Source organism: Phyllostomus discolor, chromosome 8 (genome assembly GCF_004126475.2).
Source record: "Phyllostomus discolor isolate MPI-MPIP mPhyDis1 chromosome 8, mPhyDis1.pri.v3, whole genome shotgun sequence".
Lineage (NCBI taxonomy): Eukaryota > Metazoa > Chordata > Mammalia > Chiroptera > Phyllostomidae > Phyllostomus > Phyllostomus discolor.
In genome coordinates, this window is record NC_040910.2 from 113,389,448 (window position 1) to 113,407,503 (window position 18,056).

At 71.2% G+C, this 18,056-nt stretch overlaps 1 protein-coding gene across 2 annotated transcripts; it reads left to right on the top strand.

Annotated features, from left to right (window-relative positions):
- Positions 1–1,980: 1,980 nt before the first annotated feature.
- On the top strand, positions 1,981–17,977 carry CARD14 (caspase recruitment domain family member 14). 2 transcript variants are annotated; one of them, XM_028520841.2, is made up of 20 exons: positions 1,981–2,219; positions 3,238–3,375; positions 4,211–4,536; positions 5,589–5,756; positions 6,458–6,577; positions 7,128–7,253; positions 7,635–7,784; positions 8,671–8,787; positions 9,170–9,312; positions 9,410–9,504; positions 10,975–11,035; positions 11,202–11,391; positions 11,826–11,952; positions 12,225–12,465; positions 13,193–13,268; positions 13,877–13,988; positions 14,160–14,333; positions 15,743–15,864; positions 16,494–16,609; positions 17,093–17,977. In XM_028520841.2, the coding sequence occupies exons 1-20, from the start codon at positions 2,009–2,011 to the stop codon at positions 17,298–17,300; spliced, it is 3,021 nt and encodes a 1,006-aa protein (XP_028376642.1). In that variant the 5' UTR covers positions 1,981–2,008; the 3' UTR covers positions 17,301–17,977. The 2 variants fall into 2 exon arrangements, with proteins under 2 accessions (XP_028376642.1, XP_035890126.1); XM_036034233.1 differs by having other exon boundaries at positions 13,193–13,256.
- Positions 17,978–18,056: the final 79 nt, after the last annotated feature.

Below are 18,056 nucleotides of genomic sequence, written 5' to 3' on the forward strand. Positions count from 1 at the left end.
GAGTTTGCCTTTCCTCGCCTCCCACTAGCCTTCGGGTCCTGAACCTGGAGTTTTGGAGCGAGTCAGGCGGCGGGAAATAGCCGTCGGGTCGCCGCGGCACCGGTTTCGCAGGCCCCTCCTGCCTGGCCCCGTCCTGCCGCCGGAACCCCGAGGAGGAGGCCGCAGCCACGCCTGGCCACCCGGCCCAGGGGAGGGGACTCTGGGTGCCCTTCCACCGTGAGCAGTCCCGGTGCAGACGGGCGTGAGCGTCTCCCGGCGAGTGCGCCGCAGCTGGGCCTGGGGGGGCGGCTGTGGGGGGCGGCCCGGGCTGGTTCCTGAGCACGTCTGGGGTCCACGCCTCTGCAACAGGCACCGGGCGCCGGCCAGCGCAGCCTGTCGCCCCAAGTGACGAGAACCAAGTCACAGGCACTCTCGGGGCGGAGAGACACGTCCCGCCCGTGCACCGGGCGTCGGGGCAGCACCGAGCGTGCCGGGGGGAGGAGCACGAGGCCACGCCCAGCCCCGGGCCAGCGAGACACCTCCTGCGCCGGGTCTGCGTCCCTGGCTCGGGCAGAGGTGGGTGTGGCCACGTGTCTCCCTGCACTAACCCTTCCATGAGGACGCCTGTGGCGGGCGGTGCCCCGTGCAGGTGACACTGTCTCTGAGTAGCGAGAGTGAGCAGTGAGTGACGTCACCGGAACCCTGCCGGGTGCTGCGTGCTGTCGGGCCGAGGGGGCGGGGCGGAGGGCGGGGCGGACTGAGCTCTGTCTGAGGGTGGTCTCCTCGCGAAGGGATCTGAAGTCCCAGCTGTCAGGGCGGGTTGCGTGGGGGCCCGTGGATGTCCGTCCTGTCGTGGGCAGAGCTTTTCCACGTGCTCCAGGCAGCCCGCGGTTCAGAGGCACTTCGAGGGGTGTAGACGCGTCCACAGGCTCACGACCTCGTGCGGGGGCAGGCCGTGGGGGGGGGTGCTGGAGAGGGGGGGAGGGGGGAGCAGCGGTTGCAGAGGCGGGAGGGAGGGAGGCTGGGAGGAGCCCTGGGGAGGGAGCCAGTCATGTCCCCCAAGACTTGGGGCTGCCGACGCTCCAGGCTGTGACCAAGCCGCTGCGGGGGCCTCACCCACACAGACCTGGAGCTCGGCCCCCCTGGGTTTGCCCGGGACCAGCGCAGCTCGGCCCTTGGAGGCCGCCCGGCCGTCCTACGCTGGCCAAGGGGGTGTGGCCTTTCCCACTCACCCCGAGTTGGCTGGGTTTTTTCTAAAATTTTTATTTATTTATTTTTAGAGAGGGAAAGAGAAAGTGAGAGAAACATCAGTGTGTGGTTGCCTCTCACACGCCCCCTACTGGGGACTTGGCGCACAACCCAGGCCTGTGCCCTGACTGGGAATCGAACCAGCCACCCTTTGGTTGACAGGCCCACACTCAATCCACTGAGCACCCCAGCCAGGGCCAGTCGGCTCGGTTTTGTATGGAGCTAGGATGTGCTGCTATGTTACAGTGTCCCCCCGGCCCCCCACACGTCCCTCAGGTGTCCCTGCGAGAGTGCCCACCATGCCAGGCACGAGTGGCAGCCTGCCATGCGAGCGCCCCACCCGCAGCCCTGCCCCCCATGGGTCCCCCCACCCCCAGCCCTGCGATGCCTTCCCCTCCCCACCCTGCCCCGAGGTGTGGCTGTCACAGGGGAGCTGCCGTCTGTTCCATCCCCCTGTTGATGACACACCGTGGTCTGGGCCCACCTCCCCAGCCAGCCCCCCGGCAGGGGCAGCGGCCTGTGAGCCGGAGGCAAACCTGGCCCCCGAAAGCGGAGGAAACCCAGGTCCCTCTCTGCCCGGGTCCTGGACTGACGTCCCTCCCGCTGGTCCCAGGGCCCCGGGGCCAGGGCAGGTGTCCCCGTCCTCTCCGAATCGGTCATCTCCTTCCCCACCTGTGACGAAGGGAAGGGGGCCTGCAGGGGAAGCTCGCCCCACCCCCCGCCCCCCGGCCCGGGAGCCACGGCGCCGGGCGCTCACCGTCCCCTCTGCCCGGGCCCAGGCATGGCGGAGCTGTGCCGCACCGAGTCCTCGCTGACGGCGCTGGACGAGGAGACGCTGTGGGACATGACGGAGAGCCACCGCTGCCGGATCGTGCGCAGCATCTGCCCCAGCCGCCTCACGCCCTACCTGCGGCAGGCCAAGGTGCTGGGGCAGCTGGACGAGGAGGAGGTGCTGCACAGCCCCCGGCTCACCAACAGCGCCATGAGGGCCGGTGAGGCTGCGTTCGGCCGGGTGGGGGTCCGATGGGGCCGCGTTCCGGGTGCGGGGACCCATCCGGTGGGTGGCCTCGGACGGCAGAAAGGGTTCTTGCACAGTTTGGGGCTACCGCCTGAGCTCCAGGTGCTGGCGGGGCTGCACCCCCTCTGAGGGTGCCAGTGGGGGGTCCCTCCGGCCTCTCCCAGCGTCGGGGGCCCGGCGGTCCTCGGTGTGTGGGCCCACTGCTGCGGCCTGCGCCCCGTGCCCCGCCCCACACGGCCCTCTCTGAGGCTGTCTCCCCCCCGTCTGTCGAGAGGACACCTGTCACCGGGCTCAAGGCCCACCCAGATCACCAGGACACTCTCCCCTCAGGGTCCGTCCCTTGAATACACCCACAGAGACCCTGTCCCCGAATGAGGTCCTCCTGGCAGGTGCCAGTGGGACGTGCCCTGGGGACCACCTTCACCCCGTCCCAGATGTCTCTGGAGCCCACGGGGCAGGCTGGCAGGCCGAGTCTGTTCGCCCACACACGGGCACGCGCAAGGCTTCGCCCTGTCGGTGGTCAGGAACAGACTGGTGGGACTGGTGTCTGCCGTGCTGTCCCAGAGCCTGGGCCGCAGACGGTCACCAGGGGGCGGCAGCTGCCGACGTGGCGCCCTGCCTGCCTACTGCCCGAGGAGCCCCAGCACAGAAGTGCATCCTGGCTCCTGTGCCCCGTTGAGAGCGGGGGTCCGGGCGGGCTGGGCCCTGGGGTGCTGCCATGGGCTTCCCTCCCCCCAGAAGCGTGGCATGCACGGGCAGGCCCAAGAGTGCCCGTCACCTCCCTCAGCTCCTTGTTTCCAGCCCTTGGCGCTCGGCCCTGGTGGTTGCTCGGGGAAGGTCAGCCTCGCCCTTCTTGAGGCTGACTGCCACCGGGGGAGCCCGGGGGAGCGTGGGGGACCCTGGTTCCCAGATGCTCGAGGCCCCCCACCCATGGCCCCTCGAGGGGGGGCCCGCCCCACCCCCTGTCAGCCAAGACCGCCCTGTCCCCTAAGGACACCTGCTGGACCTGCTGAGGACGCGGGGGAAGAACGGGGCCGTGGCCTTCCTGGAGAGCCTCAAGTTCCACAACCCTGACGTCTACACGCTGGTCACCGGGCTGCAGCCGGACGTGGACGGCAGCAGCTTCAGCGGTGAGCGGGCGGCGCGCTCCGGGGGGCTGGTGGGGGCTCCTCGGCGCCTCTGGGGACCCGCCTCGCTGGCGTGCTGTTCCCCACGCCTTTCCTGCCGCTTGCAGGCAGAGGTCCCATCCCTGCGCCCCGTCCAGCTCTGGGGTGAGGGCAGCCCCCAGCTAACTGTCGTGGGGGCCTCAGGCTCTGAAAGGAAAAGTCTGCCCCTGATTAGGCAGCACCAAGAAGGGCCCCCTCACCAGGAAGGGTCCTTTCCTGGGGCACCCTGTGCTCGGGACGGAGGGCAGCCCGGCCCCAGGGTCCCAGCCTGGCTCTGAGGAGGGCCCGCCCACCCAGAGAGGGGCCTCGGGTCTATGGGGGGCCGGCGGAGTGCAGGCTGCAGCCCTCTCTGGGCATGTGCAGGCCTGGCCTGGGGGCAGGCGAGACCACCCTGTCAAGGGACTGGTTTCAGGCTTCCCGGGAGGAGCTGGGGGAAGACTGGGACGTCCCGAGGCCGGCCAGGGAAGCCCGCCACCCGCCTGGCCTCACAGCCGCGTGTGTGCTGCTGAGGGACCTGTGTGCAGACTCTGCCCCTCGGTGTGTCCGAGGACGAGGTCAGGCCGGCTGGGCCTGAGTGGCGGGGCGGCACGGGGCGGCCTGGTGCCGGAGCCTGGAGTCACGCAGTTCAGTGACCAGAAGTCGAGTGCAGTTCAGCCCGGAAGCCTCTCAGGAGATGGACAGGCCGGGGCGGGACCCGCTGAGAGTCTGGGCGCAGGAAGCAAAGCCCTGGAGGACCACCAGGTGGGGGCTGCAGTGGTGACACCCAGACCTCCCGCCCCTCCCCGCCCCGCCCCCGCAGGGCTCATGGAGACGTCCAAGCTGACGGCGTGCCTGGCCGGGGCCATCGGCAGCCTGCAGGAGGAGCTGAGCCAGGAGAAGGGGCAGCGGGAGGCGGTGGCGCAGCAGTGCCGGCGCCTGCGGGAGCGGCTGCGCGAGGCCGAGGCCCGCGCCGAGGGCCTGCGGCAGCTGGAGGCGGACCACGGGCGCATGAAGCGCGAGGTCAGCGCCCACTTCCACGAGGTGCTGAAGCTGAAGGACGAGATGCTCAGCCTGTCGCTGCACTACAGCAGCGCGCTGCAGGAGAAGGAGCTGGCCACCACGCGCTGCCGCGGCCTGCAGGAGGAGGTGCCGCTCCCCGCCCCCGCCCCGCCCCGGCCCCGCCCCTCAGGACGCCCTCCTCCCTCCCGGGGACGCCCTCCTGCCCGCCAGCCCAGCCCCAGGCCCCGTGATCCCCCGGGACTGGCCGCTCTGCGCACGTGGGGCGGCCCTCCCGCCTCTGTGGGGTGGGTCTGGCTGTTCTGGGCTCTGCAGCAGCGGCCCCCAGGACCCACCCCGTCCAGCCGCCGTGCCCTGGGGACAGTGGGCCCCCCAGGCCTCCCTCTCATCCTCCTCAGCTGGCTCTGGATGGGGGCTGGAGGACAGAGTGTCGCTGGGAGCCCCCTCAAACCCAGCGGCGTCCTTTACTCATTTCTTGGCCAGTGTGTTACCATGCTGATGGGTGGGGGTTCTTTCAGTGTCGAGGGTGTCCCGGACACGTCGTTTTGTTGCTTGCCTTTACGCCATCGTCTTTCCTTTAATTTTTAACTTTCGAAGGAATTTCAAATTTGTCTTTAAAAGCATTCAAATGCAATAGTACAGAAGGCACCCATACACCTTAGTTTATCACTTGCCCTTTCTGCACCTGCTCGGTGTGTGCACGCACACACACACGTGTGTGCACAGGCACACACACAGTCACAGACACGCACACATACACACGTGTGTGCACAGGCACACACACAGTCACAGACACACGCACACATGCACGTGAGCACACAGGCACACACACAGTCACAGACACACACACACATACACATGTGTGTGCACAGGCACACACACAGTCACAGACACGCACACATGCACGTGAGCACACAGGCACACGCACAGTGCACACATGCATGTGTGCATGAGCACACAAGCAGACATGAGTGCGTACATGTACACGCACGGGCATATACACACGTGCAGGAGCACATGTGTGTGCGCAGAGCACACAAACACGAGCATGTGTGTGCACACTGGCATGCACACCCGCATGCACACCCGTGAGCACACATGCACACGCGTACACACCTGCACGCACACTGTCCTCCTGCGTGAGGCGCGCGGTGCTCACCGGCCGGCCCCTCTCCCGGCAGCTGTACCTGGCGCAGCAGGAGCTGCAGCGCGAGCGGCTGTCGGCCTCCTGCGAGCGGGAGTTCCGGGAGCGGTCGCTGAGGCTGGCCGACGGCCCGGAGCCCGGGGCCGAGGAGCTGAGCCGCCTGAAGCAGGAGAACGAGCAGCTGCGCTCGCTGACTTTCAGCCTGGTGGGTGTCCTGGCCCCCCACCCCCCCACCCCGGGGCTGCCCTCCTCCCTGGGGCCCTCCTGCCAGGCGCCCCCCCCCACACACACAGGAGCCGCCAGGAAACCCAGTGACGCAGTCCCGTGGCTCCCCCAAACGCCGGCGGGCAACCAGGACACCCCGCTCAGCTCCGCCACTGTGGCCGTGCTGTTCCGAGGGGACTGGGCTGGTTGCAAGTAACGGGGCTCACTTTAGAACTGGGGGGACAGGGGATGAAACCCACCTGCCTGCAGAATGCGCTGCCTGGGGGAGAGGGAGTGTCCTGGCACAGAGGGACGGGGCGCTGCGCCCTGGGGTTACGCCCACCCTGGCTCCCCTCGTCGTCCGTGTCCGTGAACTGACCTGACCCGCCCGCAAAGCAGCCCCGCAGGGCTGGTGTCCTGGGGCGTCTCCCTCTCTCGGGGGGGTGGCTGCAAGTGTCTGAGGCTCTACCCTAAGAGGCCTCAGCCTCCAGCACTGTCTGCCTGCTCGGTCAACTGTGCCTCGCAGAGCCGAGGTGCAGGCGTGCCTCCTGGACGACGGTTGGGTCACCACCCCCGCCCCCACGGGGCCTCAAGCTCCCTAGTCGTGGGCCAGGCGGCCAGGGGCGCTTCCCCGGGGGCAGGCCTGCGGGCAGGGGCGGGGTGGGGGCAGGGCAGGGCCCGGCTGAGCTCTCCCCGCGCCAGGCGGAGAAGGACATCCTGGAGCAGAGCCTGGACGAGGCCCTGGAGAGCAAGCAGGAGCTGGTGGACCGCATCCACTCCCTGAGGCAGCGGGCGGCGGCCGCCGAGCGGCAGCGGAAGCAGGTGACCGTCTCCGGCTTCGCGTGCCTGGGGCAGGGCTGGGTGCCGGGGACGCCGGGTTCTGTAGCCTGTGCTGAGCGCGAGCCGAGTTGGCCTCACCACCACGGTGTCCTCCGTCCGCGGGCTCCTGCATCAAAGCCGGGTGAGCACCTGCTTGGAGCCTGAAACCAGAGGCCAGGCCGGTGGGCGGGGCGGCGAGAGCAGGGCCCCTCAAGTGAGCCCGGCCCGGGTGGTGCCAGGGCTGCAGCCACCAGTGAGGGGTGCATGGCGGCGAGGACGGAGCCGGCGGACAGAGCGGGGCAGGCGGAGGGGGCTGTGTGTGCGCCCCGGGCATGGAGGGGACAGAGCCGCTGCATGCACCACCCCCACCCGAGCTGCGGTGGCCCGGCTCCCGTGTGATGTGACCGGCACAGCCGCTCTGCGGGGCTCCTGGCCGCCGACGCGGAGGGGGAGAACGTGAACTCCCCCGTTTACCCCTGGAGCCCCCACACTGCCCCTGAGGCCCCCGTCCACCCGTCCTCCCAGCCGTGTCTGTCCCCCCCGCCCCGTCCAGTACTGGGAGGAGAAGGAGCAGACCCTGCTGCAGTTCCAGAAGAGCAAGGTGGACTGCGAGATCTACAGGGAGAAGGTGACCGCCCTGCAGAGCCAGCTGGCGGAGCTGCAGAAGGAGCGGGACCAGGTACCCGGGGGGCGGGGCCCCAGACAGCAGGGGCCGCTGGCTGCGGGCGGCCGGCCCCGCCCTGCCCTCTGGGCGCTGCTTCCACCAGATTCGGGGGTCTGGCAGCCCCCACGCTCGTCCCCGGCTGACGTGCTCACGGCCCCAGACTGGAGGCCCCACGGCCCGCGCCTCCTTCCGTTCTCTGCGCCCACAGACGGGGGGTGTGAAGGGCGCTCGGCGACCCCGTGGAGAACCAGGGGCGTGTGCCCGTCGTCGTGGGGCCAGCCCGGTGCTCACGCACACGGGGCGCAGACGACAGGTGGGGGGCCTGCTCCGGCTGGGGCTCCCGTGCGGCGCCCCACGGCCCTTCACGCCCCGGGCACCCCCTGTCCTGGCCCGCAGGCCTACGCGGCCCGGGACGCGGCCCAGGTGGAGATCTCCCGGAACCTGGTGGAGAAGGACGCTCTCCGCCGGAAAGCCTTCGAGCTGACGGACCAGGTGTGCGACCTGCGGCAGCAGCTGCGCCGGCTGCAGGCCGAGTCCTCGCCAGCGGTGAGCACCTCCCGGCCGCCCTGCGGGTGCTGGGTGCAGGGCCCGGGCGGGCAGCAGACCCCTGGCCGCGGGTGCGAGGGGTGGGGCCGGCCGGCCACGCACGCCCCCGCCGGAGCTGGGACACCAGGTGTGCCTCCGGCCGCCGCCCACTGGGCCCTGTGAGGGGGCCGCGCCGTCAGACGCTGAAGATGCGCCGCTGGGCGGCTGGGGCTGCTCCTGCTCCCCTCCCACGGTGATGTCATGCACGCCGTGGGAGCGCAGCCTAGCAGAAGGTTCTGGAACCCCTAAAGCGTGGGGTGGGGGCGAGGAAAGGAAGCAGCAAACAGAATCGAGCTCAAACTGCTGTACTTCACAGCAGCTCCAGCTCCGGGCGCCCTGGCGGGCGGGTGCGACTCCCGAGAGGCGGCTGGGGGCCTGGGTGGGGGGTGGAGCCGGACCCTCCCTTCCCTGCACGGGTGCCCCCTTTCTCCTGCACCCCCAGCCCCCGTCAGTCATGACACACACACACACACATGCACGCGTGGAGCAGGGGCCACAGACATCCAGACCCCAGGCTGCTGCGTCTGATCACTCGGGGGGGGGGGGGGGGGCCCCGAGGTGCTGTGTGCAGAGACGTGTCGTGCACACGTTGTGACCGTTCGTGTGGCCGGGAGAGGAGCACGTGCAGCCTCCAATGGTGGTGGCGGGACGTCCCCGAGCGACCACTCAGTGCCCAGCCCGCTGCTGTGCATCCCCCGGGCGGTCAGCCGGTCCCGGGCTGGGCGGAGGGGACAGATCGCTGTGCCTGGAGATCGAGGGAGGAGGCGGGAGGGGCGGTAACCAAGGGGGAGCACCGAGGGCACCCCAGGGGCCCCCCCGGACTAACCAGCCTGTGGCCTGTCCGCAGCCCAAGCGGGAGGCGGGGCCGCGGGAGCCCGGCCGGCGGGGGAAGCAGCGGCTGGTGCGCATGTTCGCCGTCTGCCCCCGGGACGACAGCGACGGCAGCTGCCTCAGCTCCTCCGAGGTACGGCCGGCGCCCCGCGCTGCTGGGGGCTGCGTCCGGGCCTGCACGGCGCGCCCGGCGTCCTCCGGCCCCCACTGGGCGTCTTGCTCGCTTCGCCTGCCCGCACGTGACCCTCACTAGCCAGTCACCCGGCCTCCCCACCACCCTGCGGGTCAGGTGGGACGCTGCGGCCGCCTCACGCTGTCCCGTGAGAACCAAGCGGTGGGAAGTCCAGGGAGCAGCCAGTAGGGTGCTGGCACATAGTAGGTGCTCGACTAACGTGCCCTGGCTGTGCGCCCCGCCCTCCTCTCCCTCCCACCTCCTGGCGCTGACGTTGGGGGCCCAGCAGGGAGGGGTGGGGGTCCCCCGTGGGCCCCGCGCTGACCCCGCCTCTCGCCGCCAGTCCCAGCTCTGGTCCGACCTGAGCGCCTCGTCCAGCCGCGAGCTGGGGGACAGCTTCCGCTCCAGCAGCCCCGCGCCTCCCAGCCAGCTGTCCCTGTATAAGCGGGCGGCAGAGGACCTGGGGGACGAGCCCTGGTCCTTCAGGTACGGGGGGGGCCAGCGTCCGGGTCGCAGGGTGCCGGGGGCTCGGGGTCCGCTGACCGGGGGCCGGCTGTGCAGCCTGAGCCGTCTCCCTCTGCAGCAGCCTCCCGGAGCCCCTGGAGGCGGCCCGGGGGGCCTCCCCGGGCCCAGCGGCGGGCGACGCGGACCTGGATTACGAGATCGTGGACAGAGCCGGTGAGTGTTCCCTCGGCGGGTCCCTGCCGCCCCCGCCCTGGCCTGAACCTGGATCTCCAGGGAGGCAGGTGAGGCGGCCAGGCCTCTCACCAGGGGCTGGGCAGAGAGACGTGAGCTTGACCACCGCCCTGACCGGGGCCCGGCGGCTCTGCGTCCGGGGCGTCCTCTCTGTTGCCAGCCGGGGGCCGAGGGGGTGGACCCCCCTCCACGTCCAGCTGGGACCAATGCTGTCTCTCCCTGCCCCTCCCTGCCCCGGGCCGTGGGCTGCGGGCCTCCCGGGGTGGCAGGCGGCAGGAGGCTGCGGTCCCCTCGCCCCTGGCCGAGGCCCCTGCAGGAGCCTCCCCTCCGCGTGTGGGCACCTGCCACCTTCCCGCTTCTCCTGTCTGTGACCTGAGTGGCCCTCTCCTTCTCAAGTGCTGGGCCCCTCGCGGGCAGCCTCCTTACCTGTCCTGCCCCGCACCTCTGCCCCGGCCTGGGCCTCGCACACAGTAGGTGCTCAGCACCATCTCTGAACTCACCCCACGGCCACCAGGGGGCGCACGCTCCCCGTGCTGGCCCACCCAGCTGCACCCAAGTGGTGGGGGCCGTGGGTCACGTGACCGGAAGCCTTACCCTCCGAGGTTGTTAGGGGTTTCGTTTGTGAGCAACTGTGTGAACGGAGGGGATGTGCCCAGCGGATCTGGCCTGGGTCTGGAGTGTGGTGGTCACCGCGTTCTCCTGCTGTGAGCCCCCATTGAGCCCCCCTCACCCCTGGCAGCAGGGTTGGCGCCTGCACACCGGGCGTCTGGTTGCCTCCCTTTGGCTTGCACACGGTGAGGAGGATCTCTGCCCGTGAGCCAGGCACAGGCTGCTGGCGGCGGCAGGGACGGGCGTCTGTCCACTGCCTGCAGGCTCGGGTGCTCTGGGTGGGCGTGCGGTCCCCCGGGCGAGGGGAGCGGCCTCGGCGGCCCCCAGGAACTGCCGCCTGGCCCGTGTGCCACACAGGCTGCGTGTGAAAATGCAGAGCTGGGGGCCCGGGGGCCTCGAGTCCCAGCTCCGGGGCCTCCCCGGCCAGCTGGGGTCTGGCCCAACCATTGCGGTGGCCTGGGGTGGGCAGGAGGCAGCCGATGGCCAGCAGCGGTCACCGCCGTGCAGACACGCGGGTCAGCACAGACACGTGGGCCAGGGTTCCACCCGGCGGGCTCGTTCCGGTGAAGCAGGAGGTCCCGAATCTAGACCCCCTGCCTTTGGGGAGGTGCGGCAGCCTGCACGTGCGGGAGGGACCCCGTGCTGGTCAGGCCCCGGCAGCAGGCCTGGCCCTGGCCCTCCAGCAGCCCCTCCTCCTCTTCCTCGGGGGACGGGGAACCAAGGACTTGGCTGGTCGGCCTCAGCGAAGGGGCCGAGGGGGCGGAGCCAGAACGGGGAGGGGGGGGGGGCACCTCGAGGGCCAGTCCCGCCGGCATCTGAGCTTCTGCCTCTGCCTCTGCCTAGACCTTCTGGAGCCGGAGAGCTGCCCACAGCCCACCTCCGGGGGCCTCTGCCTCTCGGCCAGGTGAGCGGCGGGCGGGGCGGGGCCGGCAGGTGGCGGAGCGCAGGCTGTGGGCGGCAGCAGCCTTTCCCGGGGTGGGGGCGTGGCAGGAGGGGGCAGTGGGGAGAGGCGCCGGCCGCCCCTCTGGCGCGGGGCTGTGCGTGAGCCCCGTCGCCCCTCCCCGCCCCAGTGCCCCCGTGCGGCGCAGGCCGGCCCGGAAGGTCCCGAGCCAGGTCACGGTGGTGGCCTTCCAGGGGGACGCGCTGCTGGAGCAGATCGGCGTCGTCGGCGGGAACCGCACCGGCATCTTCATCCACCGGGTCGCCCCGGGCTCAGCGGCCGACGAGATGGCCCTGCGCCCGGGCACCCAGATCGTGATGGTGAGGCGGGGCCTTCGCCGGGGCGGGGGGTGGCCCCGGCCCCTGGCAGGCGGAGGCCAGGGGTGCCACTAGGACCCAGCAGGCCCCAGGGGGGTCCCTGACCCAGAGCGCCCTGCTCCAGGGGCCCACAGTCCCAAAGCCGAGAGCCCCCCCCCCACCTAGAACGCTCTAGAACACTCTAGAACACAGGCCCCTTTTGGAGACCAGATGCTCGGTCCTCAGCGATGGCCCTGGCGTGCGGCGCGTTGGGAAGGGTTGGTGGTGGACTCCTGGGGTGGGGAGTGTGTGGCTCAGAGGAGCTGAATCCTGGCATCTGGTCCGGGTCCGAGACAGAGGCGCGGGTGGGTGCGCACGGTGGCTGGGAGGGCGGACGGGGCCTGTGGGGGGCACGCGCCTGCACCCGGACCGGGGCCGACCGGGTGCCGCGCCCCCAGGTGGACTACGAGGCGACAGAGCCCTCCTTCAAGGCCGTGCTGGAGGGCACGACGCTGGAGCAGGCCGTGGGGCTCCTGCGGCGGGTGGACGGCTTCTGCTGCCTGTCCGTGAAGGTCAACATGGAGGGTACACACCCCCCACCCACCCTGAGAGCTCGCCCCTCAAGCCGTGCCCAGCCGCCCAGCCCCGTCTCTGAGCCCCGGGCGGGCACACCCCAGCCGGCTCCCCAGGCCCACGGAGGCCCCGGCCAGCAGGGCCCGCCGCCCGCCGACCCTGCCCCCCAAGCGGCTCCTGGGACGGGGGGCGGCACCTTCTCTGCCTCCTCCTCTCCCGTTCCGGAGCCTTCCTCAGGCGGGTCGCTGCCCGGGCTGACCCGTCCCCCTGTCCTCTGCGGTCAGGCTACAGGAAGCTGGTGCAGGACCTGGAGGCCAAAGCGGCTACCTCGGGGGACTCCTTCTACATCCGGCTCAACCTGGCCTTGGAGGGGCGGGCGGAGGGGGAGCTGCAGGCGCACTGTGGCGACGTCCTGCACGTCACCGACACCATGTTCCGGGGCGGCGGCGGCTGCTGGCATGCCTGCCGCGTGGGCCCCTACAGCACGCGGCCCGGCGAGCGAGGCGCCGTCCCCAGCTACGCACGGTGAGCAGCCGAGTGGGCGCGGGAGGCCCCCCGGGGTGGGGTCCCCAGCACGCCAGACCCCAGGCTCAGTGCTTGGGTGGTCTTGTTTGTGAAGAGGGGCAGGCATCTGTTCTAGAGCATTCTAGAGCATCCTAGAGCCCTCGGGACCAGACTTCCTCAGCCTCAGCACTGCCAGCACTTGGGCCTGGCTCCCTCCCCTGTGGGGGCGTCCTGGGCACTGTCTGGTGTCCAGCAGTGTCCCAGGCCCCCCCCTCTGGGCCCCCAGGTGTGACAACCCAAAATGTCTTCAGACCTTGCCAGTGTCCCCAGGAGGTGGGGGCTGAGTCATGCTGGTGTTTCCCAGGCTGGGCTGGTTTTAGCACAGAAAGCCCCATGCCCTGGGGAGCCCTCGGTCCCAGGGCAGCTGGGGCAGCAGCTGCCCCCTGGGAAGCTGCGTCACGCTGCCGAGAGCCATGTCCCTAGGCCAGCCGGCAGGCGAGGAGCATGGTGGCAGGTGCAGCACCTGCCAGCCGCCCGGCCAGCCCGCACCCTGGCGCTCAGCTCGGCGGGCGCAGCGAGGCCCGAGGCTGGGCTCCTGAGAGGTGTCCCCAGGCTGCACCGGAGAGGGAGGGTCGGGAGCTGTGTCGGTGCCCCCGGGCTGCAGGGTTTCCGAGGGTCGCAGCCGGGTGGGGGTGGCGGGGGTGGGCGGTTTTCGGCCTCCGTGCAGCGGGGTCTGTCCTCCATGCAGGGCCCAGCGGCTGCTCTTCGCCCTGCTCCAGGACGTGACCCAGCAGAGCAGCGCCTCACGCAAGGTGAGGCGCAAGGTGAGGTCGCCACCTGGCCGGCCCGATCCTGGGCTCGGGTGGGCCCTGCCTACACCCTCCCCCGGCTCACGTCACCTGCTGGGAGTGCCCCGTCCTCACGATGGAGGGGGGTCGCCCCGTGGGCCCCTGCCGTGTGCGCCTGCAAACCTTCGCCGGGGCCGCACTCTGCACCCAGCTGCACGCTCTCCGAGCATGAGCAAATACATGCACGGGTGCTCTCTCCCTGGGGTGCTGCCCAGTTCACCCCGCCCTCTGTCCTCTGCACCCCACCCTCCCTCCGAGGTCGGGGACCTGGTGCTCTCCCAACACAGGACTGGGGTCGCCCTGAGCGGGGTACCGGGCGCCCCATGATCACAGCAGGGTGGGGGGGCCTACACTTCCTCCCTGCCTGGTAGGGCCACCCTCCCACACAGGCCCCGTGGGGGGGACCTCTGCCGGGCGCCCTCTCCTGCCCCCCTTCGCCTGCCCCAGCGTGGGACCCGGCCGTTCAGTGGCCTCAGCCTGCAGGTCTGGGGTCGCCCGGATTCCCCAGTGGGGCGGGTGCCAGGCCCCCAGCCCCGTGGGGGGGGGCCGGGACAACATCTGGTCCCTCCTTCCTCCTCTGGCAGACCTCGGGGGGCCCCCAGAAGTTGGTCCGCATCGTCACTGTGGACAGAACCAAGGCCTGCCCCCCGTGCTCCCCCTCTGACGGAGCCCAGTCAGACCCCGGCGGGCTGGGAGGTGAGGCGAGAGTGCTGGTGGTGGGGGGGTTGCTGGGGCTGCTGGCGCTGGGGGGCGAGGGTGCCGGGAGGGGCCGCGGGCTGTGCCTTTCGGGAGAGCAGGCGCGCTGGGGGTGGGGCGGCTGACGGCTGGGGGCCCTGACAGCTCTTGCCCTCCCCCCCCCCCCCGCAGACCCCTCCCCTGGGAGCTTCTGGGCCGAGAGCAGCCTCACGCTGGCCCCCTACTCGCTGGTGCGCCCCCACCGGCCCGGCCGGCCCCGGCCCGTGCTCTTCGTGCCCAGGCTGCTGGGGAAGGTCCTGAGCGGGAAGCTCTGCCTCCTGCCGGGGTTCAGGAGATGCCCTGCAGGTGCGTGCTCGCGGGGCCCCGCCCCATTGTCGGTCGGGGGGCGGGGCCTGGGCGGACTCTGCACGGGCTTCTGGGAGACCCCCCCGCAGCCCCCTGTGCGTCCGGGACCCTGTGCGTCCCGGGCCGCTGCCGCAAGTCGCCACCCGTCGGGGCTCCAGGCGGCCGAGACGGGTTCTCTCGCCGTCCGGAGGCGGAAGCGCGGCCCCAGGCTGCTCCGTGGGCCGCACGCCCGCCCCGCCCGCCGGAGGCTCTGGGGTGGGGGGTCTTCTGGCGGCTGCTTCCCTCCTGTCCCCGCCCCCCGTCACCCCGCCTTCTCCCCGTGTCTCTGTCTTCTCCGACCTTCACGTGAGGAGCCAGTCCCTGGGTGAGGGCCGCCTTAGTCCCGTGTGACCTCGTCTTAACCGACCCCGTTTGGGGATGAGGCCCTTCCGGGGGCCCCTCGGCCCACCCTGCAGGCCCTCCTGGCAGACGGGCTGTGCTGCACTGGGCGCTGACACCAGGGGGCGCCACCCACCTGCCAAAGCTGGTCTGCAGAGCCCTGCAGACAGCCTGCCGGTGGGCCCTGGACCCCAGGGGACCGAGGCTGCGAGGCTGCGAGGCTGCGAGTCTGCTCGAGGCAGGAGGGTGGTCCCCGGGGCGGGAGGGGGCTAGTGCGGGAGGGAGGTGCTGGTTGGGGCTTGTGTTCACCCGCCCCATCACCTGTCACCTGTCACCTGTCACCCGTCGATGGCTGCGGGGGAGCCGTCTCCCAGCTGAGGCCGCCGCGACCTGGGGGCGGTTCTGCCGTGGCAGCCTCTGCTCCGGAGGCAGGGCGCGGTGGCGGGGCTCCCGCCGGGCTCTGGCGGGCGGCGGGCGTCTTGGCCCCGCGCTGACGCTGGGCGGGGCGGTCCTCAGCGGTGCAGGGTGCTGCCGGACACCCCTGGCCTCCACCCGCTGGTTGCCCGGAGCGCACGCCTGTGCCCCAGCTGTGACAGCCACGAACGTCCCCAGACGTTACCAGTGCCGCTGGGGCGAAACTGCCCCTGGCTGGGAACCGCTGAGTTCAGGGGCCTCGGGGGCTTCTGGGTGGGAGAAGGTGGGCTTGTGAGTTTGGGGTTTGGGACGTGCTGGAGGGGGTGGTTTGTCCACATCTGTCTCTCCCTCCCTCCCTCCCCCTTCCCGCCCTCCCGCCCCCCGCCCGGCAGTGGGGGAGCCCCACCCCGTCCGAGGTCCGCGGTGCAGTGCGGGGCACAGCCTCGTCTGTGTGGGAGCAGCAGGGCCGGGCTACCCAGGAGGAGCTTCCCCCAGAGCCGGCGGGGCCCCGGCGCAGGGGTGCACGGCGCGGGCTCCCTCACAACCCCGTGCAGGCGGCTGTGTGACACGCCCCCCACTGTCTCCCCCACCGTCTCCCCCACCACTCTCTCCCCCAGAGTACCTGAGCCAGGAGGAGTACGAGGCTGCCAACCAGAGAGGGGACATTGTCCAGGAGCGTGAGGCCCCCGGGGGCCGGTACTGCGTGACCCGCCTGGCTGTTGAGCTCCTCATGGAGGAGGTACGGTGGGGGGGGGGTGGCTCCGGGGGCTCCACCTCCAGAGGGGGTGCTGGCTGGGACACCTGAGGGCCGTGGGCTGCCGACCTGCTGGCTCTGGACACCCCAGGCTGGTCATCCGCTGGCTCGGGCTCCGTGATCAGCGGCCGCAGCGCAGGGAGACCAGCCCCGCCCTCGCCGTCCAGGGCCCCGTGCCCTCCGCTTCCCGGAGCCGGACTCCCCGACGCAGGGGACGCTGCGTAGCGTGTGCTAAGTGAGCACGCGAGCTCCGTGTTTGCAGAGAAGCCCGCTGCGGCGTGGACACGGAGCGGCCAGGCGGTGAGGGGGGCCCGCTCGTCCCCACCCCCGTCTCCTGGGGGCAGGGCCCAGGCGGAGGCACCCTCAGCCTCCGCTCGCACCTCCCAGACGTCCGGGGTGAAAAAAAGCCAAACACCAAACGAAGGAGCGCTCTTCCCTCACTGGTGTCTGTGTTTCCCAAATCGGACCGACTTCCCTCACCGCAGCACCCTCGGGTGGGGGGACAGCCAGCACCCCCGCAGGCCTGGGGCACGGGTGAACGCCCCGCCCTCGCCTCCTGGGCCGAGGCTGTCCTGCCCGGCCCCCCCCCCACGTGTGGTCTCGACTCCCCCCAGAACGCCCACGCCCTGCTGGACGGCCGGCTGGACAGCGTGCGCGCCCTGCACAGGGCGGACATCTTCCCCATCATCGTCCACGTCTCCGTCAACGAGAAGGCGGCGAAGAGACTCAGGTGGGTGTGCCCCTGGGGGCCGGCGGCGGACGGCGGGTGGTGCCCCTGGCCGGAGCTCCGGGGGGCCCTCGTGCCTCAGGGGCCTGTGACGGGGTTTCCTGGAAGTGTCCCGGGGCACTGACCCCCACCCCCGCCTCAACCCGCCCAGGCCACCCCTTTGCTGGGGGCACACGGGACAGCCCCGCCCCGCAGGTGAGGGCCACGCGGAAAGCCGGGCCTGGGCTCACGGTGGGGACGAGCCCCGATTTCCTGGGGGCCCCCGAGCAATCTGACAGCTGAGGTTAGAACCAGAGGCCCTGGTGCCCGTCTGCACAACACCGTCAGGGGCCCTGTGTCAGCGAGGACCCCTGGGAATCGGCCACCTGTGTCGGGGGGTGTTTGCTTCCCTAGAGTCCTGAGCCGGGGTGGGGACAGCTTCCTGAGGGTCCCCCGGGCAGCGGGGTGCCGAGCTCTGAGCCGGCCCCACTGTCTCTGCTCCCGCAGGAAGGCCCTGCAGCGGCTGGGCGCCTCGGAGGAGCAGCTCCTGGAGGCCAGCCGGGAGGAGGAGGGCGAGCTGGACAGGGCGCCCGGCCTGCACTGCAGCCTGGCCGCCGACGGCTGGAGCGACCTGGACTCCCTGCTGGGCTGCGTCCGCTTCGCCATCTCGGACGAGCAGAAGAAGGTGGTGTGGACAGAGCAGGGCCCCCCCTGAGGCGCCAGCCCCTCCTGGGTCTGCGGGGACCCCCTCATCCTGTCCCCGGGGCCTAGCAGGCCCGGCTTCAGGCGCTCACCGGACAGGCCCCCGTCAGACCCCTCCTTGGAGTCCAGCACAAGCCTCGTCACCTGCAGGTCACAGCCACCTGCAGGTCACAGCCACCTGCAGGTCACGGCCGGCGTACTGACCACCCCTCTGTGCCACCCCGGGCTCCCTGCGTCTGGGCGGGCCACCCGAGCACGTTCCCACCCTGGGGGGTCCTCCGGCCCCTCCCCACAGCCGGAGGCCGAGTTCTGTCCCGATAGCTGCCCTCTGGCCGGCCACTGCCCTTTCCTCTTGCACTTCGGTGTGGCTGGCGGCCACCGTGCCGCTGCCCGGAGCGAGCCTCCCTCAGCCCCGGGTGGCCGAGATGCCCCAGTAACTCTCGCCCAGGGACTGTTCGCCAGTCAGTAACGTCTCCTGGTGATGGAGACGGTATTTGCACTGGGTTTGTGCCCAGGAGCCGGCGTGCCCAGCCTGGGGACTGTGGGGGCCCTGGAGAAGGCCACACAGACCCCTCTGTAGGGTGTCCTCCTCCTGGGGCCCAGAACTGCCCCTCTACCCCACACCCCTGCCTCAGCTCTGCCCCTAGGGCTCTGGAGACAGGCGGGGCTCAGGCAAGGACCCCCGGGTGCCCCGTCCCGGAGAGAGGTGGTGTCCCAGGTCCAAGAGCCCCCAGGCAGTTGCTCTCAAATCCCAGTCAGCACGGACAAG